The sequence below is a fragment of the Brachyhypopomus gauderio genome, chromosome 12 (assembly GCF_052324685.1).
Source record: "Brachyhypopomus gauderio isolate BG-103 chromosome 12, BGAUD_0.2, whole genome shotgun sequence".
In the NCBI taxonomy this organism is placed as follows: Eukaryota; Metazoa; Chordata; class Actinopteri; order Gymnotiformes; family Hypopomidae; genus Brachyhypopomus; species Brachyhypopomus gauderio.
The window spans coordinates 468,140-495,097 of NC_135222.1; the positions used below are offsets into that span (position 1 = coordinate 468,140).

The 26,958-nt window shown below is 45.4% G+C and overlaps 1 protein-coding gene across 1 annotated transcript in view; it reads left to right on the forward strand.

Annotated features, from left to right (window-relative positions):
• The window catches only part of polrmt (polymerase (RNA) mitochondrial (DNA directed)), a 37,837-nt gene extending 12,380 nt beyond the window's left edge, over positions 1-25,457 (forward strand). Inside the window, exons 13-21 of the mRNA XM_077024182.1 lie at positions 1,245-1,424; positions 2,210-2,296; positions 3,035-3,148; positions 12,764-12,816; positions 15,023-15,121; positions 15,223-15,295; positions 15,870-15,961; positions 16,165-16,238; positions 24,526-25,457. Coding sequence (XP_076880297.1) covers positions 1,245-1,424; positions 2,210-2,296; positions 3,035-3,148; positions 12,764-12,816; positions 15,023-15,121; positions 15,223-15,295; positions 15,870-15,961; positions 16,165-16,238; positions 24,526-24,575 — 822 coding nt within the window. The 3' untranslated portion in view covers positions 24,576-25,457. The remainder of the gene's footprint in view (positions 1-1,244; positions 1,425-2,209; positions 2,297-3,034; positions 3,149-12,763; positions 12,817-15,022; positions 15,122-15,222; positions 15,296-15,869; positions 15,962-16,164; positions 16,239-24,525) is intronic.
• Positions 25,458-26,958: the final 1,501 nt, after the last annotated feature.

The following is a 26,958-nucleotide window of genomic DNA, read 5'->3' on the forward strand; positions in this document are numbered from 1 at the left end:
AGGTGATCGTGTACAGACCCCCACCAGGTGATCGTGTACAGACCCCCAGCAGGTGATCGTGTACAGACCCCCAGCAGGTGATCGTGTACAGACCCCCAGCAGGTGATCGTGTACAGACCCCCAGCAGGTGATCGTGTACAGACCCCCAGCAGGTGATCGTGTACAGACCCCCACCAGGTGATCGTGTACAGACCCCCAGCAGGTGATCGAGTACAGATCCCCAGCAGGTGATCGAGTACAGACCCCCAGCAGGTGATCGTGTACAGACCCCCAGCAGGTGATCGTGTACAGACCCCCACCAGGTGATCGTGTACAGACCCCCAGCAGGTGATCGTGTACAGACCCCCAGCAGGTGATCGTGTACAGACCCCCACCAGGTGATCGAGTACAGACCCCCAGCAGGTGATCGTGTACAGACCCCCAGCAGGTGATCGTGTACAGACCCCCAGCAGGTGATCGTGTACAGACCCCCAGCAGGTGTGTCATTAAGCAGCTGTATCAGAGTCGAGTCTAAACACAGACTCCTTGTTCCAGGGCTGCTGTGACTTTCTGAACATACCAGCTATGTCTAAAGATGCTGTTCTTTTGTCCATGTACGCCATTGTTTAATGAAGGCCCTCTTCGCTTTTAAGATGGAGCTGTTTTTGCCGTTAGTGTGGGATCGTTTAAGTTATTTTTCCCAAGTGGACTGACACCTATATTATGACAACCCTTCAAATCCTTCACAAAAGGTTACTGCTGCCTTTAACTGGGTTGTATTCTGTCTATAGTGTTGTTGTTGTCATGGTGACCGGTGTCGGCCAGAGGAGGATGGGTTCCACCCCTGAGTCTTGGTTCCTCTCAAGGTTTCTTCCTCATGCAAAAACTAGGGAGTTTTTCCTTGCCACTGTCGCCTTTGGCTTGCTCACTGGGGGCTAGGACTCGGCACTTGTAAAGCTGCTTTGTGACAACAACTGTTGTAAAAAGCGCTATATAAATAAAATTTGATTTGATTTGATTTGTATTTATTTTTTAAATAAAGCAAAAGGAAAATGTTGTAGCCTTGTTAATATGCATACTGAGTATTAACACAAACAAAGCTAAAAATGATTTGTCACCTATTCTGTCAACTATGTGGAGCAAGCAAATAAGGTTTAAGGAGAGTATAAAAATGAGTATAAGAATGTTCTCCAGTGGATCCACCATGAGGAAGAGGGCCTGTCTGGCCGAGACTGACGCTGGAGGGGTTGGTGTGTGGTCCACAGGTGGAGGACTTCCGGGCTCAGGATGCAGCCAAGGGCCTGAAGATCGCACAGGTGCTGGAGGGCTTCATCAGCAGGAAGGTGGTGAAGCAGACGGTCATGACGGTGGTGTACGGCGTCACGCGCTTCGGGGGTCGCTTGCAGATCGAAAAACGCCTCAAGGAGATCGAGGACTTCCCCAAGGTAAGAGCTCAGTCAGGGACGTGATCGCTGTGCTGAAAAATTAAAAACACGTTATTGGCGCTCGGTAGAGAAAGTCATGTCGGCATCTTAACCGACACCTCAGGACTGAAACGGTTGTGTCTCGTTTCAGAAATATAAGCTGATCTGGCTCCATTATGATTCCTGTTCTTGTTACTTCAGTGTAATCGTGATTCTTCTGCCTTCTTCTCCACATCTAGTTGTACTTTCCACCTGCCATCACATTTGCTGCTTTTAACAAGTGTTAGAAAGTCTGTGAGAGAGAAACTACCTCTTTTCCCTATTGTGTTCTTCTTTGGATAAACAAACTTCGTCAGCAGTGAAGGAGCATATAATTATCACCTTTACAGAGACAGCGATAGAGGTGTGTGTATAAGATTAGAGCGGACATTTATGTGTATGTGAAAGATTAGCGTGTATGATTCTGTGTGTGTGTGTTCATGAATGTGAGAAACCGTCCTGTTTGTTCAGCAGGTGGGTGGGTGTGTGTGTGTGTGTGTGTGTGTGTGTGTGTGTGTCTGTGTCAGTAGCAGCTGGATACCACTAGGACGTCTGTGAGCTAATATGTCCCTAGGGTGCTAGCGGAGTTTCCCTGGGTCCTCCGGGCGGGGGAGCTGGCCAACCTAAACGCCTGAGCCCGAGGTCCCGCCTCTTGCATTTCTGAAGCGATCCGACGCCTCTCACCCGGGCCTGCTGTACAACCACACACGTTCTAGTCCCCCCACCTTTGTGGCTCGTGTGCCAACACTGCTGTTTTCCCACCGCAGGAGTACGTGTGGGACGCCTCTCACTACCTGGTCCAGCAGGTCTTCAGCAGCCTGAAGGAGATGTTTACTGGCACGAGAGAAATCCAGGTACTGCCAAAAGAGATTTTTATGTTTCACTCTTGTAAATACACTGGATTGCTTTGTTATGTGGGTTCCTGAAGCACCGGTAGTTTTCTGGCTTTGCACCTGCCTGGTGCTTGTAGTGAAACACAGCCCAGGAGGAAATGGAAAGTTCTAGGGCCCGCTCCATCTTCCTGGAGAGTCTCGGCTGCACAGAGCCATTCTGAAAAATACCCCCATGTTGCACTCAGACGCCTCCTGTCTGCCTAAATGGGTCAGGTCTGAAAATGCGTACCGAAAAAAAAAAATAAAGAAATCTAGTGAGCTGAACCAGAGAGAAGAAATAGCGAGGTGTGGGGAGAGGCAGTTTGTCTTGCCTTTAATCTCCCACGGCTGACGGATGGCGTGCGGGTGGAGTGGGTGGTGGGTAAGTGGGGCAGAGGGAGGAGAGGCACAGGGGAGCCTCCTGACGGATGAGGCCTCCACCAGGCCCAAGGCTGCAGGCTCGCGGCACGTGGAGGAATTCATCTCCTCGGCAGGAAGCCCTCCGGGGCCCGAAAAGGAAGGTGAGCTGGCGCGCCAGGCGTGCGGTGGGGGGGGGTCACTGTTGCTCCAAATCAGCAGGTCCCCCCGAGGAGCAACAGATGGGCCCTTTCGCCAGGACGCTGGGCGTCCCGGTGGAGCTGGAACACCAGAAGGGGGGGGGGGGGGGGCAGACGCTGGCGTGTCGGGGCGGCGCTGACGCCTTTGCACGTGTGTCCGCAGGACTGGCTGACGGAGAGCGCCAGGCTTATCGCGAAGTCCGGCAGCACGGTGGAGTGGGTGACCCCGCTGGGCCTGCCCATCGTCCAGCCGTACCACCGCATGAGGAACCACGTGGTGAGTGAGGGCGGGAGCGCTGGAGGTCAGGGGTCGTCCTGCTCTGTTCACGCACCCTTTGGGGTTAAACTTCAAAAGGGTCTGAAGTTTCAACGCTTCAGCGCCGCAGAATTTCAAGAGCATTGTTAATTAGCGTGAGGTTAGATTCTTCAGATGTAAGATGCAGAGATGATAAATGACTGTCTGACTTCCTGGAGAGAAACGACGGCACTAGAAGCTAAACTCTGGCTGCTGGATGTCCCCTTCATTTCTGTTCCTCTACACTCCTGATACATTCAGAGTTACGTACATCGTTAGTTAGAATACTCACTTAAATCGTCTTTATTGGGGCGTGTCGTCTGCTGAGACTGAAGTCTCATTTTCAGTGAGTTTTGCATCTAGTGGAGAATGCTTCAATACAAAATACAAGGAGCAACTCAAAACACAAACACACCAACGTAGAATTTATATAGAATTTACAGCTTAGTATGTGCATCTGTTATTGCAAAACCTAATATACACATTACAACGTTTTAAAATATCCAAATCTCCCAAATACATCCCACATCCCAGTTTTAACACATCTCTCTGTACAAGCTACATCTGACAACCTAAACCCCTCCCCACCACATCATGACATTTGACCTATCGGTGGGATTATCAAGGTTTGTGACATTACCAATGCACAGCAGCTTTAATCATATACACATTCGGAAAGGAGGAACATTACAGGAAGGTCATAGTCAGGTGGAGTGGATTTTTGATGGATTTAACTACGTAGTGTAAATGCCTGTGGTTAAATTCAGATTCAACATGCATGAAACGACACATCTGGGTGAGAACAATGCACAAAAATGTTAAGCTGTCCAGTGTTCATTTTCAGACCCTGCATGGTTTAGGATGTAAAGCTGTGTATGTTGTTAATCACATGACCAAATGTGGGAGACAGGCCCATCCCTGTAGGACATTTGTGTCCCACCAGCGAGGACATTCTTCTAGTCATTGTAGTTGACAATGCAAACAGTTTATCATCATGTGTGAGAATCTTATAATGGTCATTAAATGAAACTTAAGCTTGAACATCATTAGGCTTTAAAAGCCTTTTAATGCGTGGTAAGAAGAGCAAGCCCAGTCGGTTCTGTGGCTGGAGACGCTACTGGATCATGGCTGGGGCTTCTGCCGCTGGCAGAGGTCCAGTGCTCTCAGCAGAGCAGCAAAAGACAAATGTTGTTCAACGGGACTGGGCTGGGTGGGTTTGTGCGGGGCTGACCCGGAGCTGCTGACAGCGGGGCGAGGGCGGGGCGAGGGCGGGGCGAGGGCGGAGCGAGGGCGGAGCGAGGGCGGGGCGAGGGCGGAGCGAGGGCATCGGTGGTCTGTATTGCATGGGGCTAAGGGGAGGAGTCTGAGTGCATTGGGCACTGCCCCCTCCAGCAGGGAGCAGCTGGCTTTTTAGCAGAGCTTGCAGCAGCACGGCAGCCTTTGGATCAGGGGTTTTTTGAGCGGAGGAACGTGAGGTCCGACCCTTTAGCCGTCTGGTACTGCGCGGTGTGCAGTTTAAACTGAATGCGCAGACAAAACAAGAAATGCCTCAGCCTTTAGTACTGCCATTTTCTGGAGCTGGCCTGTGTGTGTGTGTGTGTGTGTGTGTGTGTGTGTGTGTGTGTGTGTGTGTGTGTGTGTGTGTGTGTGTGTGTGTGTGTGTGTGTGTGTGTGTGTGTGTTTAATGGGGTTGGGATGGTTGTGTTTATGAGGAGTTGGTCAAACAGGACAGCATCTAGCTGGCTTCTTAAAAAAACACCCACTGCACTACATGGTCTTCACTGCAGCACGCTTGTTACAAACTGTCCTACGGCTGTGCAGAGGCAGTTGAGAGGGCAGTGTAACTTGAGCGGGACGTCCTGATTACCTCAAAGGAGCGAGTGGTATGCAGGCCCCGCATCATTGCGGCACAGTGTGTGGTGTGAAAGGGGTTACAGCGGTTCTTAGATTGGACTCTGTGTGTGTGTGTGTGTGTGTGTGTGTGTGTGTGTGTGTGTGTGTGTGTGTGTGTGTGTGTGTGTGTGTGAGTGTGTGTGTGTGAGTGTGTGTGTGTGAGTGTGTGTGTGTGAGTGTGTGTGTGTGAGTGTGTGTGTGTGAGTGTGTGTGTGTGTGTGAGAGAGTGTGTGTGTGTGTGTGTGTGTGTGTGTGTGTGTGTGAGAGTGTGTGTGTGAGAGAGTGTGTGTGTATGTATGTGTGTGTGTGTGTGTGTGTGTGTGTGTGTGTGTGTGTGTGTATGTATGTGTGAGTGTGTGTGTGTGTGTGTATGTGTGTGATAACGCCGAGACCACAGGTGTTCACATAATGTGGTAGGACACCGTTGCGACCCCTTTGAAGCTCCTCTGTGCTCTCAGACGTGTCTTGAAAGAGCCAGGAGATCCACCACTTTCTGCCCAGTTATGCCGTCATGGTGCTCATCTGCAGGATTCATGGTCTCTAGCCTTCAATATTCAACAGCACAGTAACCTACACATTTGTATTTTTGATACATTTAAGGCAAGCAATTATGAGAAATGTGACGACAAATATGTTTTTCCCTGAGGCATACAATAAAGTTTGCCACGTGTGCAATAAAGTGCTATTAAAAATGGAGAAATAGTCCACTTAATGTTGCTAGAAATCCCAAAGTGATAACTAGAATCAAAAAGAGCTAGTGGACATCGGGCCATGCTCATTTGGGTGGCTGTTCTCGGAAGCTGTCCGAGTCTGAGCAGCGTGGAGAGGACACGCGTCTCCACTGTCCAGTGGCCCGCAGAGAGGGGGATGCTGACTGTCTCACCCGCTGCGTTCATTTGGAGACTTCACACATAAGCGTCTGCTAGCGTGCGTGAGGGCGTTTGCTCTGAAGCGTAGCCACTGGGCTGCACTTGAGCAACTTGCCAAGAATCATAACTCGGCCCTCTGATTTCAGGTCATTACGTTTTATCGGACATTTATGGAATTTTTGATGAGGGCCCCCATTAATCCGCCGGCCGTGCGTTCCCATGAATTCTTCAGCACAGCGTTTGATCCCAGAGTCGAGCAGGAGCACCAGACACTGCGGCCACACCCATCTCTGCTGCAGATTTAGGGGAGATGTTTGCGTTTCTTCTGTTCATTTACATTCACATTTGCATTCACATGTATGGCATACACGCATGCTTTTATCCAGAGCGACTTACAAAAGTGCTTTGTCATCTACTCAGAGAATGCATTCTAACCAGTACAATGGGTTGGAGTCCATTTAGCCCGGTTTTAGAGGAAGTCTGTTTTAGAATGTCACACTATGCACTCCTATTTTTAGAATAACGTTTAAGTCTACCATTATCTTCATTCTTGTGGGGGTTCTTAGTTATTGGAGATTTTGACTCTCGCAGGATATGGATGTAGTACACTCACCGCCCACTTTATTAGCATCTGTCCAACCGCTCATTAACGCAAATGTCGAATCAGCCAATCAAATGGCAGCAACTCAATGCATTTAGGCATGTACACATGACCAAGACGATCTGCTGCAGTTCAAACTGAGCATCAAAAAGGGGAAGAAAGGTGATTTAAGTGACTTTGAACGTGGCACGGTTGTTGATCTGAGTATTTCAGAAACTGCTGATCTACTGGGATTTTCATGCACAACCATCTGTAGGGTTTACAGAGAATGGTCAGAAAAAGAGAAAATATCCAGTGAGCGTCAGTTCTGTGGGTGCAAATGCCTTGTTGATGCCAAAGGTCAGAGGAGAATGGCCAGACTGGTTTGAGACAGATTGGTCGTTACAACCGATGTATGCAGAAGAGCATCTTTAATGCTCAACACGTCAAACCTTGAGGTGGATGGGCTACAGCAGCAGAAGACCACACCAGGTGTCACTCCTGTCAGATAAGAACAGGAAACTGAAGCTACAATTCACACAGGCTCACCAAAATTGGACAATAGAAGATTGGAAAAACGTTGCCTGGTCTGATGAGTCTCGATCTTAATCACCAGATCTCAATCCAATAGAGCACCTTTGGGATGTAGTGGAACAGAAGATTCACATCATGGATGTGCAGCTGACAAATCTGCAGCAACTGTGTGATGTTATCATGTCAATATGGACCAGACTCTTTGGGGAATGTTTCCAGTACCTTGTTGAATCTATGACATGAAGGATTAAGGCAGTTCTGAAGGCAAAAGGAGGTCCAACCCGGTACTAGCATTCGTACCTAATAATGTGGCCAGAGAGTGTATGCTGTTATTATATTGCAACACATTGCGATTGTGTTGGGCTTTGCAGTATATTAAAAACAGTGGTCAGTCCTTGATGTGACATGGTTAACAATGGTTCTGGATTAACTGGGCCAAATGATTGTTTTGTTTTGATGTGATGGTGTGAACAGAACACCCATGGAACACTCATCTGGAATGTCTGAGATTGTTCCAGAACCAGGTTCACACACGCTGGTTCGAATGAGTGATTGGTTTGGAGGCTCATTTGTGAAGTGCAAATGTAAGAAGTGTCTGTCAGCTTGACACCTTCTCTACGTGGCAACAATAATGGCAAGCTGAGCTTTACATGAGTTCTGTGGGAGCTTTACATGAGCTTTACATGAGCCTTACGTGAGCTTAAAGTGCTTTGAGTGAGGCCGTTGAGCAACTGAATGTAGTGTCAAATTGTTCACCGTTCAGCATCTCCACTGTGGATATGTTAAAACATTCCTGATCAGATTTCAGCTGCAACAGAAACATAAAGGGAATTTGAATTCTAAAATTACTTGGCTTTGAAAATGTAACACAGATTATGCAGATGGCAGGACGTTCCATATATTTGTACTTATGCTGGAGAGGTGGGTCGTTTCTCTAGTCAACATCCAAAAAAATCCCTTACCTTGATCTACTGCGTCCACTACACAAGGTCTGTTAATCAACTGAGTCTGGTGCCGCTTCGTGTCGTGATATATTATGTCCCCCAGCTACCTGTTACCCAACATTGGTTCCTATACACCGAACACGCACCATGCCTGGTTAGCCTTACACACAGCAGTAACCTCCACACCCCGTTCGTCCTGTGCAGGTGCACAGTGCAGTCAAAGATCAAGGCTGCAATAGTAATACATCTGCCATTGTATGTGTCAGCTGGGCTCCGCCCATCACTCTGGTTTTAATTCTGGGGGGGTGTAAAGAGATGTTTGGTGTGCTTGCTTATAGGGCGTCAGCAGCGACCCCCTATGACATGCTAACCAGATTAATGTAGCAAAGCGATTAATCACCACAGGGCCCCAACTCCACTTCTGTGTTCCAGCCTGAAAGTTAGTCCATTGCGGCTTAACCCTGATTCATTCCCATTAGCTTTTGGTCTGGGATTTTGAAAAGCGTCCTTCAAAACCACAGTGTAGTAAAAAGAAATTCAAGAGCAAAGATGATCAACTGTGGTGTTTTTCTATGTTTCTGGTCGTCTTCAGATGGTCTGGTGATTGGTTTATGTCTGCGTGGGTGGCATCTGTCCAGCTAGGCAAGCAGACGTCATTCTGCACGGGCCTGTCTCTAGCACTGCCGCTCCCAGTAACATGCCTTCACCCAGTGACAGTGCACTCCAGTACGCTCATGGTCTCTGCTCAACACCAGTGTGGTTAAACCACTGGCTGCCACTCTCAGCACATAGCAGTGAGTGTCCTCAGCAAGTTTGCTTTTCTGCATAAATCCACAGACACGATACGGAAGGCAACGCAATGTCAGCAGAGACTTGTGCATGAACAAAACCTTTTTTTTTTTTTGCAGCCTCCTGAACGTGCACTCACACGGTATTTGGTTAGCAGAGGCAGGGAGCGGCCCGCTCACGGTCACTGGGTTCTTGTGCCCTGCCACCTGGATGGATGCCCTGCGCATCCTCTCTCCCTGTAGCTGCATGAATTTTTTATGTCCGACAAACGCAATTGCAAACTTTAACGCAGCCCTAAAAACGCAGCGGCCGTTGCTGTGAACAGCAGGCCCGCTTTAAATGCATTCATGGAAATGTATGGTCCGGGGGGCGGGCGGGGCCGTTCTTGCCGAGGTCATTTTGCTCTTCTAAGTCGGCTCCAATACATCATGGGCCGTGGGTTCCACAGGAAATGGGGCATTAATTAGATGATCAGGAGGAAGGGAGGACAAGAACTTCATGTCAGTACAGTAAATAAACACATTAAGCTGGGGCTGAGATCGGCTGCATTTAATCAAGACGTTGTCACGTCCCTGCTGCTGGAGGAGAACACATTACTTTGGGGGATATACATCAGTGAGGCCAACTAATGTACCGTTAATCATTTTCGGAGTTCCATCGGTGAGGTTTTCCGTGCGGTATATATGTATGCGTACGTATCCATTCCAAAGTTTGTTTATGTGCGTAACGAAGTTTTCAAACCACTGAAGTACTTACTGTATCCCTGGAAAAAGATGTAATTACCTCAGAGTGCTGCTGTGTATGCAGGTCGCTACGTTGCGATGCTACGCTAACATCCATGAGGATCAAGGCTGCTTGTCTCGGACATCCTCGTCCCACTAATTGGCTGAGGTTCACGTTTTGTCCTGAGGTGTCAAGCAGATCAAAACGCACCAATCGGCTGGTCAGCATCTGCCACCTTTAATGTTCAGGATCTTTCTGGCTCCGTGAGCCATGGCGAAGCAGCATTACATTGAACTGGGGACGGGAGCCTCTGTTGTTCTGTGGGTCGAGCTGATGAATGCGGTGGACGTGTCAAGGACGCCCCCCTGAGGAACAAGGCGAGGTGACTGGAGTCATGCGGGTCGTCTCTCCTGGGGGGCGCTAAATAATTAGCTGGTGTTGTAGCTAATCTCCTGAGGCTGTGACAGCAGCAATCAATAAAGGAGATGGCACCTTAGTGGGGTCACGGGACGAGTGGTCTATGCGGTGCTTGTTTTTGACTGTTACATGAGCGTAGCTCAAAAGTTTTGGGATTGCAGAACTTTGAGTTTAAGGCATATGTGATTTAACATTAACATTACATTACTTTTTAAGTTTAATCAAGTATAAGGCAACTACATGAACTAAATAACTGTAAAATATTCCTTCTGTTTTTTAAGTGATTTTTACAAGTAGAAGTTCAGGGTCCCCATCTGTATTTTTAAAATTAGATTTTACGTGGAGTGTCGTTAACGCTGTGGGCGTGGTAAAATATTAACTTAAAGGATCGCAAACGCAGCCCCACAACCACAGCATTAGAGACCTCTGTTCACAGCACTCATTGGCTGGTGTGCATGCATCATGGCAGCACGGTGGCTTGGTGGTTAGCACGTTTGCCTCTCAGCACTGGGGTCTTGGGTTCAAGTCCCTATCTGAGTGGAGTTTCCATGTTCTCCCCATGTCTGCGTGGGTTTCCTCCGGGATCTCCGGTTTCCTCCCACAGTCCAAAAACATGGAGGTTAGGTAAATTGGCCCTCCCTGACAAATTCTCCCCGAGTGTGTCTGTCTGTGTCTCTCCCCGAGTGTGTGTGTCTGTGTCTCTTTCTGTTCAATAAAAACAAGTTGTTGTCTGAGTGTGTGTGCATGAATGTGTGTGTGCCCAGTGGTGGATGGTGCTCTGCCACTAGGGTCTGTCCTCTCTTCCCTTCCTGCACCCCATTCAGTCCCCCAGGGGGCTGTGGATCCCGGTAGAGAGTACGCTGTGCGCAATTGGCTGCCGCTTCTCGCCGGTGTGTGATTGGTTATCTGTAACGTAGCTGCGTTAACAATTGTAAAGCGCCTTGGGTATCTAGATAAGGCGCTATATAAATTGAAACATTCATTCATTCATTCATTCATCATTTAATGTGCAAGTTTAGGCTACCTACTGCCGCTCACTTAAGTCTTATAGTGACTAAAAGGTTAATTCTTCCATTTTTTGCCTGCAAAGGTGCACACATGGCAGCCAGTGCTCGGAATATATGACCTATTGTTCCTGTTTAAGGATTTTTGTGTTTCTGTGATAAATCGCTGTGACCTTCACAGTGGCACGGGACACACTTCTTGCGGAGAGCTCCCCACACCTTCACAACCCTGCTCCTAATGACTCCTCCACAGGCCACACTCTTTAGAAACACATTCAAGGTTTGGGGTTCATCGTATTTCGTTCTGTATTTCCGTAACAGAAACCTTAATGTTATGTAAATGTAGGCAAGATGTAGCTCCCGAGTAAATCCGCAGGGAGGAGGGATGCCTGGACAATGTTTGGTGTATTTATTTTTATTTTCCCCTTTTTTGAGACCGTTCTGTCAAAGCCTGTGCTCTTAGCTCAGAGAGCCTGGTTTAGAATAGTGAGAGGGCTGCAGTAAGACACACTGGGAGAAGCACCACAGGGTCTACTCCAACCACACTCTCTAACCCTACACCCTTTAGAACGAGTTCCTCAGAACCCCAGATCTTTGTCCTAAAGTCTTAAACTGCATGCAGCTGTTTATTTGCTGAAGGGATTGACTGTTCAACGTTAGTCCTGGCTTTAAGAGGCTGCCTTATAGAGAACATTTACAGCTGGGATGTTTGAAACTTCTTCATTTTGGGAGTTCCAGCTATCCAAGTCTCATTATCTGTGCAACAATCTTGAATACATTCTGTTATTCCATTATTAAACTAACTAGTAGATCGGGATGACCGATGGCCAGTTATGGATGCCTATGGCATTACTCTCTACTGTACTTCTGAAATTGTCCATACCTGCATACCTGTCCCCTCTTGCAGGCCCATCTGTTCAGTTGTACCTCCTGGCTAAACAAAGCAGCAAGCGGGCAAACTCCTCCGTCTTACATTTCCTGACATTTTGTTTCGCGTCCAGTCAGCACTTTGTAAAAGGACCCTTTTCAGGCACATCTCGAATCCTGTGCACATTTTACCACAGCGTTGCTCTCATTTACAGCGTTTGGCAGACACTGGCATACACAGCGTCTACACATTTATCAGTAAGACAATACATGAGATTTCTGCCAATGGAACCCACGACCTTGGGGTCAGTAGTACTCTGCACAACCTGTTCTACCAGGTGAGCTGTTGGCTTGTTTTTCCCTTTGTGCGGGTATGTGTACTCAGCTCAGGTTTTGTTTTGGGGGGTGGGGGGGGTGGGGGGGGGTGGGGGGGGGGACTGAGCAATAGGATGAATAACATTCAGTCTGGTGTTGGTAAAATGTCTTCTCCTGCACATCTGACTGATCCTTCCACTGTACTCTGAGTCAGCTCATTCCTAAAGACAACATATCACTAATGTGGTTTAGGAAAGTGCCTTACCCTGGTGAGATTGATCACATTGATTCGCCTCCTATATGTACACCATCTGAATCATACTAGTGTGTGTTACATACTGTCCGAATGTATTTGCAGAGGTCTAAGATCAATATTGGAGCACTTGAACTGCACTCCGGGCCATTAATACTAAGGAAGAGTTCACGTTCTGTTCAGGCAATCAATAACTAAAATATACAGAGAGGAGGAATCAGACAAAGAAAGACGACATATCCCACATATTCCCAATATCTATAACTAATAATATGTTCTTTGTTTATTGTGTTGCTTATTTCTTTATTCGAGGGTTTGTTCATATTCCGTCCTCTGAGCTCGTAATGTTCTTGCTGTTTGTCGTTGGATGACTGTCGTTGATTGCTTCTTCGTTCTTCTTTTTCTGCAGCTGAAGAGCAACATTCAGTTTCTGAGTATCCAGAACAGCCATGATGCTGACGAGTGAGTCCCCTTCTCCTTCATCCAGCCTCTTTCTTCATGTTTTGCTTTTTTTTTGCTCACCACCCAACTGCAAATGCAGTCCAAGCTCACAACTGCTCTGGGGGCCTTTGACAGGAGACCCAGTACAAGGTCTTCACACTGGTGCCGGCTCTCTTCATTGTCGTATATGCAGGCCTCACGGAGGACGTGGGTATGGGCAGGGCCCTTGGGCTGAGGAGCGTGGCATTTTACGCTGAAATGTCACTGCTGAATATCACGAGTGTCATTTACCCAACAGCGGCCCACCCGGCATGGTTGATGACTGGCTTTAACACTCATATTTAGCATTTATGATAAAGTTCAGTTCATAGTTTATGTCAGATAAGTAGAAACATTAATGGTGAACTATGTAATGTATTCTCCTGTTGTTCTCATCACTATATTCACTGATTGATGTAATATGGACTTTGTGGGACCTAAATAGGGCTATAGAGGTTAGTTAATTATGCCAGGGCTTTTCAATTGAACATAACTCTGCATTTTGTGATGAAACAGTTGTTACTTTCTAACTCCAACCCTTCGATTATTGCCTGGCGATCTGTACGACATCCGTTCCTTCTTTAAAAAACACTCGAAATGGAGCTCAGTGCTCCAGGCTGGTACTTGTCAATCATTGTCCATCACTGTCCATCATTGCTTCTGATGGGACTCTGGGGAGACAGTGGCGACAGGAATCACATTAACAGAGCACGGCGGCATGTCGAGTCTGCCGCTAATCTGACAGGCGCCGTGGTCTCAGTGATGGCCCTGTACCGCTCGGCCCAGAACAAGTGTAGTGGTGGCCAGACAAAATTAGAGGGCCAATCAAATGAAGGTGGTCGAGGAGAATCCAGGAGATGTTGAGGCAGAGTTCTCCTGAAGGCCTGATTTTGTTGTGGTGTTCTAATCCTGCACTGTGGAAACTCTCAAGGCCCTGATGGAGGCCACAACTATTTACATATATCTTCAAAGCAAAACCTGGTTTTATATGTAAAATGATCAGTGTATCTGCACACATTTATAAGATGTACAACTTTTTTTGTAGTAGCGGCTACTGGTAGATCCTTTAGGAATGGGACACAGCTGATGTGAGTTCTCATGCACAGGGTTATGAATTAGTTAACGCACAGTGGTCCTCAAGGAGACGTGCAGGTCATGGTGGGGAGTCCCTCTCACCCACAAACCCCGAGACAGAAGCGCGAGAAGCCGCTTGAAGGACTCGCGTGTCCCTTAAGTGTGGCGAACAGTGTCTGAATGGCGCCCTCATTAACACCTGAATTAACGATGAGATCAAGAGGTTGGCACTGGCTCTCTGGTGACCAAGGACCTGAGGCACGATTCCCGCCCACGGGAAGAGTCTCGTAAACCACCCCGCTGCCAGTTCTAAAACGGCCTTGTTTACATTTCCCCGCTTCACGCTGGTGTTTCCTGGGCATATTCACACAACCAACAGCAAGCTTCATAATTAAAAGCCAGTTAGCAATGAGTAATTATAAGTGTTACTGAGTTTTTGAGTGCTTCTAAGTAATCAGGTCTTTGAAAGCTCAGTCAAATGATTTCCTTTACCTCAGCCACCCTTCGATTTGAACAGTGGGGGTTTCCAGTGTAAGCTGTGGGCTTCCTTTCATCCTGGGTTGGAGGGGGGAGGGAACCTGTATGCGGTCCTTAAACAGAGCTCCACACACCTCCACACGGGCATCGGCTGAGTGGTGTCCACACCGTCGGTTCCTCCAGGGGTTCTTCGAGAGATTCTGAGGACTGGCCATTTGATGGAACATGCTGAGAACACATCCGCCTCGTCTACAGTACAAATGAAAGGGCTTTAGTAACATGAACTTTCAATACACCTGTTACACAGTTCTTCATTTCATTACTAATTATCGCCATTAAACATGTCTTGAAAAGAAACAATATGTCAGTATAATGTCAGTAGATGCTTTGGGTATACAGGCCCGTCATATAGCGTGACCTACCTGTGCTATCACCAGTAGATGCTTTAGGTATACAGGCCCATCATATAGCGTGACCTACCTGTGCTATCATCAGTGGCAAATGGCTTCTACCGCTGCATGTGTATATATAGGCAGGTTTGGAGGTGGCCTTAAGCTTAAATAGCATGTGGGTGTGGGTGTGGGTGGATGTGAGGTCATTGTTGCCTTGACAACTGTTCCACATCACCCCCATACAGAAAGCCAGACACCGTGAAGCAGAAGAACGCCTTCCCTCCCAACTTCATCCACTCTCTGGACTCCACTCACATGATGCTGACGGCCCTTCACTGCTACAGGTGACCCTCACCTTCTCCACAGATGTTTCTGACCATGTGGCACTGCATGGTGTCGTCCCATGGATGCAGCAGCCACTGACGTAGACCTTTTGTCTTTGTAGCGTCGGCCTCACCTTCGTATCCGTCCACGACTGCTACTGGACCCACGCCGTCACGGTGGACGTCATGAACAAGGTACGCTCCTTCTCCGCCGCCCTGCTTCTCCTCGGTGCTTCTGTTAACGTAGTGGCTGCACTGTACATTAAACAGCAGCTGAGGAGCATATAGCGGGGGATCAGGTGCTGTGTTAGCATCCGTCAAACCAACGGGGACCTCTAACTGTACGGAACAACACTCCGCCTGAACCTCGCAGAAGTTCTTTTAGAAGCCCAGCTGGATCAGCGAGGTCACCAAGCGCGGTTCTCTTCCCGGCCACGATACAACCTGAGGTTGAAGTGGGTGGAACAGACATGCAGTTTGACGCAAGCCTCTGCAACCTTCCCCAGAGTGCTCCGTGTGTCCTCGAGCGTGCACGGCGGCATTCACAGGGGAGGGGACCCTCGGGCCAGCTTCACGGCCGCCGCCCCGGCTGATTAAGACGACTCCCGTCCTCCTTCCCTGTCCGTTCGCCACGCTCCGCTTTGTTTAGAGTCAGACTGCTCCCCTGCCGTGCCTCATGGCCATGGCTACCTTCTACAAATTAAATAAGCAAAACCGAAATGTGTGCGAGCGTGCGGCCACTAAACACATGCTTCTCGTCTCTTCCCAGATGTGCCGTGAGCAGTTTGTGTCCTTGCACAGTCAGCCCATCCTGCAGGACCTCTCCAGGTTCCTGCTGCAGAAGTACTGCTCAAGACCGCTGTACGTTTGGACACACACACAAACACACACACACCTCTGTCCAGTCTGAAGTGCTGCTCTGCTCCTTACTAAAGCAGCTTTGCTAAAACATAGATTTAGAGACAGCATGAAGCATTTGATTGAACAGAAACGATTAATGTTCTCAGTTCTTGGGCCTTGGAATGCAGTTTCCTCCACCAACCCATCTCCACTTTGTCTTCCAGGGAAGGGACCAAGAACAAGAAGTTTCTGGAACAATGGCAGATGATGCAAGTGCTAGGGAAGGTGCCGCAGACGGGTGAGCCAAGTGTCCTCCACACTGCATTCTGGGATTGACGGCCCGCGGTCTCACGCCGGCCCGCTATTGTGCCGCGGAGCTCCGCTGGACCACGTGTCGAGGCATTTATTTTTTTTTCCAGCTGAGAGACAAATTGAATTAACCAGATGACGGCTATATTTAACAAGTAATCTGCTTATGTAACAAGATCCTCATGATTTGTACCAATGCCATGCCTTCCCTTGTGACCTATGGTATATGCACACCACACACACACACACACTCACACACACCCACGCCCAAACGTGCGCGCACACGGGTGAAACCACGTGTTCACAGTCGTTTGAAAGTGTATGACCCACTGTGTCCCACTTTGATCAAACTAAAATGAGCATCACGGCGTGCCTCTGTGTGGCAGATGGTTGGGCCGGTGGTGTGGAGGTCAGACAGGAGCAGACTCCACTTGGCCATGAACGCCTGAGAGAGGGAGAGAGCTCAGTCTGATTTCTGCCATCACCCCTCCTTACTGCCACTAATGACACTGGCTCCCAGAGGGGACAACTGGAGGTAGCATATGTGCACACTAGGCTTGTCACGATACTAAGAATTACAACTTCGATACGATACTTAAAAAAATATTGAAATTCGATACCATTTTCGATACCAAAGTCAGATACGGTGCTAATTTCCGTTTTAAAGCCTTTTTATTTTTTTTTATAAACAAACAAATGAATATTGCTTTGTGTTTGAAAATACTTGAAATTGTAACTTCATTTCACAACAAATATCTGTCTGACTGAACAGTTATTTTGTGTTAAATACCAGCATCTTGTAATTCCAGGATGAAACATGAGAGAACGTGAAGACGTTACGATTGGGCATTTTGAAAATAAACAACCACCTCGTGCACCTCTCGAATTTTGTAACTTCGCGCGCACCGCGCCTCAGCGCAATGAACAAAGTCATGTTTGCAGGGTTCAATTCAAGCGCTTGTACCAATATTTCCCAGCACGTTAAACTTAATTAAGTTAAATATTTATACATATACTCGAAATGATTTGAAATATTGCGCTTTTAATCACATTATTTAATGGTTGTTTATTTTCAAAACGCCCAATCTTAACGTCTTCACGTTCTCTCGTGTTTCGTCCTGGAATTACAAGAGGCTCGTATTTGTTAATGTAATACAAGAAAAATGTCCAGTCAGACAGATATTTGTTGTGAAACTAAGTAGTTACAATTTCAACATTTTCAAGTACTTTAGCCTAAATTGCAACACTTTTCAAACCTGAAACACACTGAAACACAAAGCAGCATTAAAATTCGTCAGGTAAGTGTTCATTCCCCTGTTTTGAGGGGTGTTTCTTTTATACTACCACATATAGTTTCGGACAACACTGCAAAGCGGAAAGTATAAAGCCTCCACCGCTCGCGGAGGTTCGCGCGAGGTGCGCGCGGAGTCGAGCGCTATGGTCACTCAACCAGGCTTTAGCGCCCTTCGTTGAAATGTTCCAAAAGCACCGCTTGCAAACAGGCTTGTTCATATCCTTCGGTTTTCCATCTGTATCTGCTTTGAATCCAACAGCACTGCGTTTGCTTTAGCTGCCATATTAACATTACAAACTGTCCTGTGCATTACGGCAGCTTGGGTGGGTCAAACGAAAGCGCATTTTATGTAAAAAGAATCGATACTTAAGGGAAACGAGTATTGTACCGTTTCAGAATGTTCAGTATCGATACGTATCGATATATCGATTTTTTTGACAACACTAGTGCACACACGTGTAGGTGTGTGTGGGGTGCGTGTTTGTAGGTGTGTGTGTGTAGTTGTATGTGTAGGAGCGTGCGTAGGTGTGTGAGTAGGAGCGTATGTAGGTGTGTGTAAGAACGTGTGTAGGTGCGTGTGTACATGTCAAGTCAAATTTATTTATATAGTGCTTTTTACAACACAAAGCAGCTTTACAATCTTATGAGTCCAGATCCCTAATGAGCAAGCCAAAGGTGACAGTGGCAAGGAAATACTTCCTATGATGGTGGGGATTAGGAAGAAACCTCAGGAGGACCAAGACTCAAAAGGGAACCCATCCTCCACTGGGCGGCCCATTAGCACAAGTCCATATTTGTGGTCAAAAGGTGGTTCTACAGTTATAGTTAAGGTTCTTGTTACCTGGCCACAGACTACAGTCATGAGGGCTCACTGAGACATTGCTTTCCAGCCAAGTCATTGTCACAACTAGAGTGATGTCATGACACAGCTGGATGACAGCATCAACATCTCAGATTACCAGATATCTCAACGTCTGGGGGCCCCCGAGCCCCACATCTTACAAAGGGAATATTAACTGAAGGCTTGATTAGATAGGTGAGTCTTAAGTCTAGATTTAAAGATTGGAACTGTGTCAGAATCTCGGATTGGAGCTGGAAGGCTATTCCATAATTGAGGGGCTTTAAAAGAGAAAGCTCTGCCTCCGGCTGTAGTCTTACAAATTTTTGGAACTAGGAGAAATCCACCATTTTGGGAGCGCAAAGGGCGAGATGGGTTGTAGTAAGCAATGAGTTCACTCAGATATTGTGGGGCAAGACCATTTAACGCCTTATAACAGAAGAATTTTAAATTAAATTCGATATTTAATCAGAAGCCAGTGTAATGCCGCGAGAGTGGCACTAATGTGATCGAATTTTCTAGCCTTAGTTAGGACTCTAGCTACAGCATTTTGTACAAGTTGTAGCTTCTTTATGGACTTTTATGGACTGTTTGGAGCATCCAATTAGAAGACCATTACAGTAGTCCGATCTTGACGAGACAAAAGCATGGACCAGTTTCTCTGCATCAGCTAATGAAAGTAAGTGTCTCAGCTTGGCGATATTACATAAATGGAAAAAGGCAGCTGTAGTGACATTGCATATATGTGTGTCAAATGAAAGATCCGAATCAATAGTGACACCTAAGCTTTTTGGGGTAGATTTAGGTGTTACTGAAAAACCATCTAGGGTAAGGGGAATATCAGCCCAATTGCTTCTAGCAGCTTTGGGCCCAAGAATCAGCACCTCAGTCTTATCGGAATTTAGTTTAAGAAATTTAGACGCCATCCAGTTTTTATTGTCCTGGATGCAGTTCTCAATTTTGAGAGTAGTAGTGATATCATCCAGATTGGAAGATATATACAACTGAGTATCATCTGTGTAGCAATGGAAGCTAATACTATGCCTAAGAATGATAGTGCCCAGTGGTAGCATATATAATGAGAATAATATGGGGCCCAGTACAGATCTTGTGGGATTCCATATTTTACCTTGGTATTCTCTGGGCATTCGTTTTTTACTAGTACAAATTGGTAACGATCTGTCAGGTAGGACCTGAACCAGGAGAGTGCTTGACCTCTTATGCCAATGAGTGTCTCCAGCCTATTAAGTAGAATATGATCAATGGTGTCAAAAGCACTGAGGTCTAGCAGTATGAGAAAAGAAACATGTCCTTTATCAGAGGATATTAAGAGATCGTTCAGTACTTTAGTCAGTGCCGTTTCAGTGTTGTGATGGGATCTAAATCCAGACTGAAATAACTCAGACATGTTCTGTCTGTAAGAAGGAAGAGAGTTGTGAAGAAACTACTTTCTCTGAAATTTTGGATACAAATGACAGATTAGAGATTGGCCTATAGTTGGACAGTTCCTGAGGGTTAAGAACAGGTTTTTTAATTAGCGGCTTGATGACTGCTAATGAACTGCAAATGTAGCCCAGGCTCAGAGAATAGTTAATTATGGTAAGCAAAGGTTCTACATTGCTATGCAGTAATTCTTTAAGTAGAATAGGTATGGCATCTAGTAGGCATGTGGAGGGTTTAGCAGATTCCACCAATGAAATAAACTCCTCATGACCAAATGGGGAGAAGGACAGGGCATCAGAGCTGACCAGACAGCTGTCAAGGTGCATTGGCATGTTGACAGGCTCTGATACAGCATGACAAATTTTTCCCTAATTTTATCAATCTTATCATTAAAGAATTTCATAAAATTGTTACTGATACACTCTAGTGGGATTAGTGAATTAGTTCATGGTTCATCGTTAGGCTGGAAACAGTTTTAAATAGGATTCCTGAATTGTTTTTATGTTTTTCTATTAAATAGAATTAAATAGACGAGGATTTTGCGGTATGGAGGGCATGCTTATATTCAATAAGGCTGCTTTTCCATGATAGTCTTAGGGATGTCCCGATCCAGCTTTTTGAACATCCGGTCCGATACTGATATTGGCCGATGCCGATACCGGTCTATCTGAGCATGTATTAAAGTTTAAAGTTATTTAGCCAACTTACTTTGTTGTCAAACTCATGTTGAAAAGCGTTTTACACTTGATGACAAGTAGCCAGCTGAATTAGGTGTGTTTGAATAATACACAATGGTTGGTAAGAAGAAACTGAGCTGTTTATTTAGCAATTAATAAACTCAAAAGACAAAATAATAAATAACAAACATAATTGACATCAGTAAACCAAGGCTTAAAAAGCCATATGTGCAAATAATATTTTAAATTGTATTTAAAAAGCATAGCACACAACCTGAGTAGAAAATAGTCTACTAATTTCGTTTCTGCCAGTGTTAGTTGTGTAGGACCTTTCTCTTGGTCTTCAGTTTTCTTTAGAAACTATTCATGTTGTTTGTGGTGGTATTTCGCTAAATGCTTGATTAGATTGGTTGTATTAAAATTCTTACAGCTTTACCACCACGCTTGACTTTACTGTGGCATATGTTGCACTCTACCTCTTCGTCTTTGTCGTCTTTTAAGGTAAAATAATCCCACACAACTGACATTTTTATCGATAACTTCTAAATTACATGGCCGTCTTAATGGTTAGGAGACGCTATGCTTGTTAGTGTTGTGTAGTTCGCGAACGATTCGTTCAAATGAACGAAACATTTGAGTGAACGAACTGAATCGAATCACTTCCTCAGCTGATTCGTTCCTTTCTCAGTTCAGTAATTGAGCTCAGCAGCGTGCAGGCCGGCAGGGGAACTGCAGTGTGGTCTGTGAATCTCCAAAACACCCACGAATCTGGAGGTGGAGACTCTCATTGCAAGGGAACTGTCCATGCTCAGTGATTCGTTCAGTGATTCGTTCATGAACTGATGGCTCTCGTTCACTCTCTGATTCGTTCATGAACTGAGGGCTCTCGTTCACTCTCTGATTCGTTCATGAACTGAGGGCTCTCGTTCACTCTCTGATTCGTTCATGAACTGAGTGCTCTCGTTCACTCTCTGATTCGTTCATGTACTGAGGGCTCTCGTTCACTCTCTGATTCGTTCATGAACTGAGGGCTCTCGTTCACTCTCTGATTCGTTCATGAACTGATGACTCTCGTTCACTCTCTAATTCGTTCATGAACTGAGGGCTCTCGTTCACTCTCTGATTCGTTCATGAACTGATGACTCTCGTTCACTCTCTAATTCGTTCATGAACTGAGGGCTCTAGTTCACTCTCTGATTCGTTCATGAACTGATGGCTCTCGTTCACTCTCTGATTCGTTCATGAACTGAGGGCTCTCGTTCATTCTCTGATTCATTCACTGAACGTACCGTTACCCAGAGAACTGTTGCTAAGGACGTGATTCACGTTTGCGCTGCCACTCACTCACATTTTCTTTTTGATTGCACATTTAAGTTGATATTTTCTTCTGAATGTAGTTTTTATCTTAATGTTGCTCTTAATTTAATTTTTATTTTGCACTCAGTTGTAAGTTAGTTCATACTTATTTTTTGTATTGTGTTAGTGATCCTGCCGCCAGTTTGAGCTTCAGCTTTTGTGAATTCACTCTTTCACGGGTTTTTATTATACTAATATATAATTAAAAAATATATATATAAATATAATATAAGATATTAATGAGAAAAATAATTCGCGGGTCATCACTTTTTCGCCAGTTGTCTGCGGAATTTGATCAGCGGAAAAAATATATATTTAATGATTTTTTACATGACAAAATCCCAAAATGTATAAAAATATATTATAAGTATTAATTCTAACAATTAACAAGGAATGTTATAAATAATAAAATAGTACGAATTACAGTAAATAGTGTATATTTACTCTCGGAAACGAGAACCAGCATCGCTTGCCTGAGACGCTACTCGCCTACATGATATTGTATACAACACGATACAATATTGCTCGCTGGACAAGCACACATGCACAGAACAGTGTGGGAATGGTTATTAAGTGAATGGGAAAGGTTTATGTAAAGGTGTGGGGAGGGTTTATTAAGCCTTAATATAGTGTATAAATACTTAAATAAATATACCGTTTCTATTTTCGGTTATTGCGGGTAGTTCTGGAATCTCCAGAATGCGATAAAGGAGGGATTACTGTATTTGTAATGTAATTTATATTTTATAAACCCAACATTTAGTTGCAATTTTTTTATTTATAAATTTTCTACAACACTCTCGTCTCCTGGTCCATGAGGCCGTGAACTAAACTGAAACATGAATCGTTCAGCCGTGTATCAGTTAAGGCTGGATACTTACGCGAGTGACCATAGCGCGCGACTCCGCACACAACGGCGGAGGCGTTTAAACTTGACATGTCACATTCTTTGTAGTGTTCTCCGAAACGATATGTGGTAGTATAAAGAAACACCCCTCAAAAACAGGGGAATGAACATTTACCTGATGAATTTTAGTGTTGCATTGTGTTCCAGGTTTGAAAGTGCTGGAATTTAGGCAAAAGTACTTGAAAATGCTTGAACTTGTAATTACTACATTTCACAACAAATAGCTATCTGCAGAGTTGCCAATTCTCATGCAGTGAGCATGAGACACACACATGTCTTGACTGTCTTCACACGCTCACACCTCACACATCCGATTTCTCACGGCGAGAAAAAAAATCTAGTTTATTTACCTCTGATCCACATCTATGATTCAATGAGTTACTAGGTCGCTCTGGCGGCAACCACTGGCGATCGATTGATCACAATATAACATAATCCATTTTACATCCACACCCCCGCCAACAATTTACACTCGCCACTGAACGATTCGGTGAACAAATCTTTTGAACAAATCTTTTTAATGAACTGATTCTAATGTTTCAGTTCATCTAAAAGAACTGGTTTGCCAATCACTAATGCTCATGTGCTGAAGGTGTGCTGGAAAACGCGGACTGAATTTAACTCACTGGTGAAAACACAGCAAAAACTGGAATGGATTATCTAAATGAGTATGCTGGAAAACGCGGATCGGACTTTCAAAAAGAACTGGTGCCTGCCGATCCGATACCGATACGCATTTTTTGCAAATATCGGCGGCCGATCCGATCCAAATATCGGATCGGGACAAGCCTAGTCTATCGGTAACATCGGTACATGCGTGTGTAGGAGCATGTGTAGGTGTGTGTGTGTGTGTGTGTGTGTGTAGGGACGTGTACTAGGTGTGTGTAGGAGCATGTGTAGATGTGTGTGTGTGTGTGTGTGTGTGTGTGTGTGTGTAGGTGTGTGTATGTTGGTGCGTATGTAGATGTGTGTGTAGGAGTGTGTAGGTGTGTGTGTCTAGGTGTGTTTGTAGGAGTGTGTGTGTAGGAGTGTGTATAGGTGTGTGTGTAGGTGCGTTAGGGCAGTTTTCTGTTCCTCTGTCCCTCCTTTGTCAGACCCAGCTGGCACCTATATGTTCATGCCAACACTTGTATCCTTACCATCTCATTATCATCTCTTTAATGTATCCTTACCATCTCATTAATGTATCCTTACCATCTCCTTACATCTCCATAATGTGTCCTTATCATCTCCTTACCATATCTTTAATGTGTCCTCACCATCTCATTACCATCTCTTTAATGTATCCTTACCGTCTCATTAATATATCCTTACCATCTCCTTACATCTCCATAAAGTGTCCTTACCATGTCATTACCCTCTCCTTACCATCTCCGTAATGTTTCCTTAGTGTCTCATTTCTATCTCCTTCATGTATCCTTACCATCTCTTTAACACGTCCTTAACGTTTAGGTTTCACAAAGTTCTCACAGGAATTCCCCCTGGTTTGTCTCCAACTGAAAATATTAATGATTTCAGTTGTGAGTTTTTAATGGAATGTGTAATACCAGCTGTGTCAGCCTCTCCTTCAGGGCTTTGAGCTGCGTTTGAGGACACAAATCAGTCGTCTCGTGTATTGTGCCATATGTTGTTTGCCTTTGTGCTGTCGCCTTTGTGCTAATTGCTGTGCAATTACGTATGTGGCACGTTGGACCAGTGACAGTTTGGAAATCCGTCGGTACTACTCAGAGCTTCACTAACATTTGTGCTTCTTTGTGCTAGGTGATTTTGACCTGCAGAGAGTGAAGGAGTCCACCTATTTCTTCAGCTGAAGAAGGTAACAGGTCTCCACAGACAGGCAGTGTGTGGTGTGGCGTTCCTGCCCTGGAGCCCCTCTATACTGGGCACAGACTCTGCCGTGGAGCCCCTCTATACTGGGCACAGGGACCGCCCTAGACACACCGTGTTGCAAACTGAAGCAATGCTGTCAAAGCCTCTACAGATGTGTGTGTGTGTGTGTGTGTGTGTGTGTGTGTGTGTGTGTGTGTGTGTGTGTGTGTGTGTGTGTGTGTGTGTGTGTGAGAGAGAGAGAGAGAGAGAGAGAGAGTATAAATGAGACAGGAAAAGGGTTTAGCGTGTGTGAGAGTGCTATAGATGTGTGAGTGTGAAAGTTAACTTCTCTTTGTCTGAGTGAGTGTGTGGGTCGTCAGTCTGTCTCCTCTCCTTATCATAAAGACAACCCAGCCAAGCAGAGTCCTGTAAGCTATGAGCATGCGGCCTGTGTGCGTGTGTGTGCGTGCGTGTGTGTGTGTGTTTGGTGGAGGGGGGGTTCTCCTCACTGGCCTCAGCAGGCCTCCCTGACTCCTGTGGTCTAACAGCAGGCTGATGAAGCACCCAGGCGAGGCTCTTATCGATCTCAGTACTCACTGCCCCCCCCCCTCACCCCCCACCCACACCCTCCACCCTGAGCACAAGCAGGAGACAGACATCTGCTTCGTCATTTTGGCTCTGATGTACAAGGTTCAGGATATCGATCTGTTCCCTTCTCACGGCTACACAGACACTTGGAAATCATTTTGTGATTGTTTTTTTTTTTTTTTTTTTTTTTTTTTGCCTTGGCAAACAAGTTCATTTGTAAATAAATCTGCAGAAGTCAGTTACTGTCAAAATGTACACTTCTTACATGATGTAATAAAGGCTGTATTTTTTTCCGGCTTGGCCTGAGACAGATTCTGTGTTTTCATATGTTCATACATGTGGTTTAGTTCTGCTTCAGGTGTGAACCACAGTCAGGGCCATTGGCAGTCAACAATGCTGTCATTAGTAACCCGCGGCTTTCTGTGGTTCACGTCGTGAGTACATGGAGGACGTAAGTACATGGTGATGTGAGTATATGGAGACGCAAGTACATGGTGACGTGAGTACAAGGACACGTGAGCATATGGTGACGTTAGTACAAGGACACGTGAGCATATGGTGACGTTAGTACAAGGACACGTGAGTATATGGTGACGTTAGTACAAGGAGACATACGTACATGGTAACGTGAGTGTATGGAGACTAGTTGATGGTGACGTGAGTACAAAGAGACATAAGTACATGTTAACGTGAGTATATGGAGACAGTAGATGGTGACGTGAGTACAAGGAGACGTAAGTACATGGTAACGTGAGTATGGAGACATAAGTGACGTGAGTATGTGGTGACGCTAGTGAGACGTGCGTACATGGTCATGTAAGTGCATGGACACGTGAGTATGTGAGGAAACGTGTTTAACACGGTGCCGTGAATACATGGACTACACACTAACTTGTTTCAGAGGTGCGTTTAAGTTCCAGTTCAGCCCCACTGAGCCCCGCAACTGAGGCGGTAGCTCCTGTCTTGAGCCCAATGAAAGAAGACGCGAGATACATTATAAGTGCTGAGCCTTTCACCTTCTCCAGTGCGTCCTGAACAGCTCAAACTCGGTGACACTGCTCTTTTCTTCTATGTTGTCCTTGGCTGAGGAAGACAAAGGTCACTGGTGTGACACTGAATAATTTACTGGAATAAGGAACGGAATGTGATCCAGGTGTGTACATGCATGTGGAAACTACCCCACGTAAAAAACTACACCAGCCTACATCCAGGCTCAAATGTTCAATCTTTCTAATGTTTTTGATTGTTCTTTTCACACATGCATTTATTGTCACTGTAAAAGAGGCTAGGTCTCTGAATGAGTAAGAAAAAATGAATAAAATATTACTCAATTGGTAAAACTTTATTTTGAGTGGTCCTTTTTTAATACCAAACAGACTCAGTAACATAATAATAATAAAAACTTTATTTGTATAGCACCTTTCATGCATAAAATGCAGCTCAAAGTGCTTCACAATAAAATTAAATAAAACAGAAAGCTATACAACAAAAAGTAATATAAAACAATTTAGAAGTAAATATTTAATGACATCAAATCATTAAAATATAAAAATAATATAGAATAAAATAAATATAAGACTAAAAATAAGAATAACGGTCAATCAATTAAAACAAAGAAGGAGCTAAAAGAAAGCTAGGTTAAACAGAAAGGTTTTAGCTTTTTAAAACTAGTGAGCAGTAGCAGTAGGGAAGTGTGGGAGTACATTTGACATATTAACATTCGATTTCATAACTTGTTTTGTGGCGATTTTAGGTGTTTCTGGTGGCAGAATAAGGCAAGGTCAATCAAGACTTTGT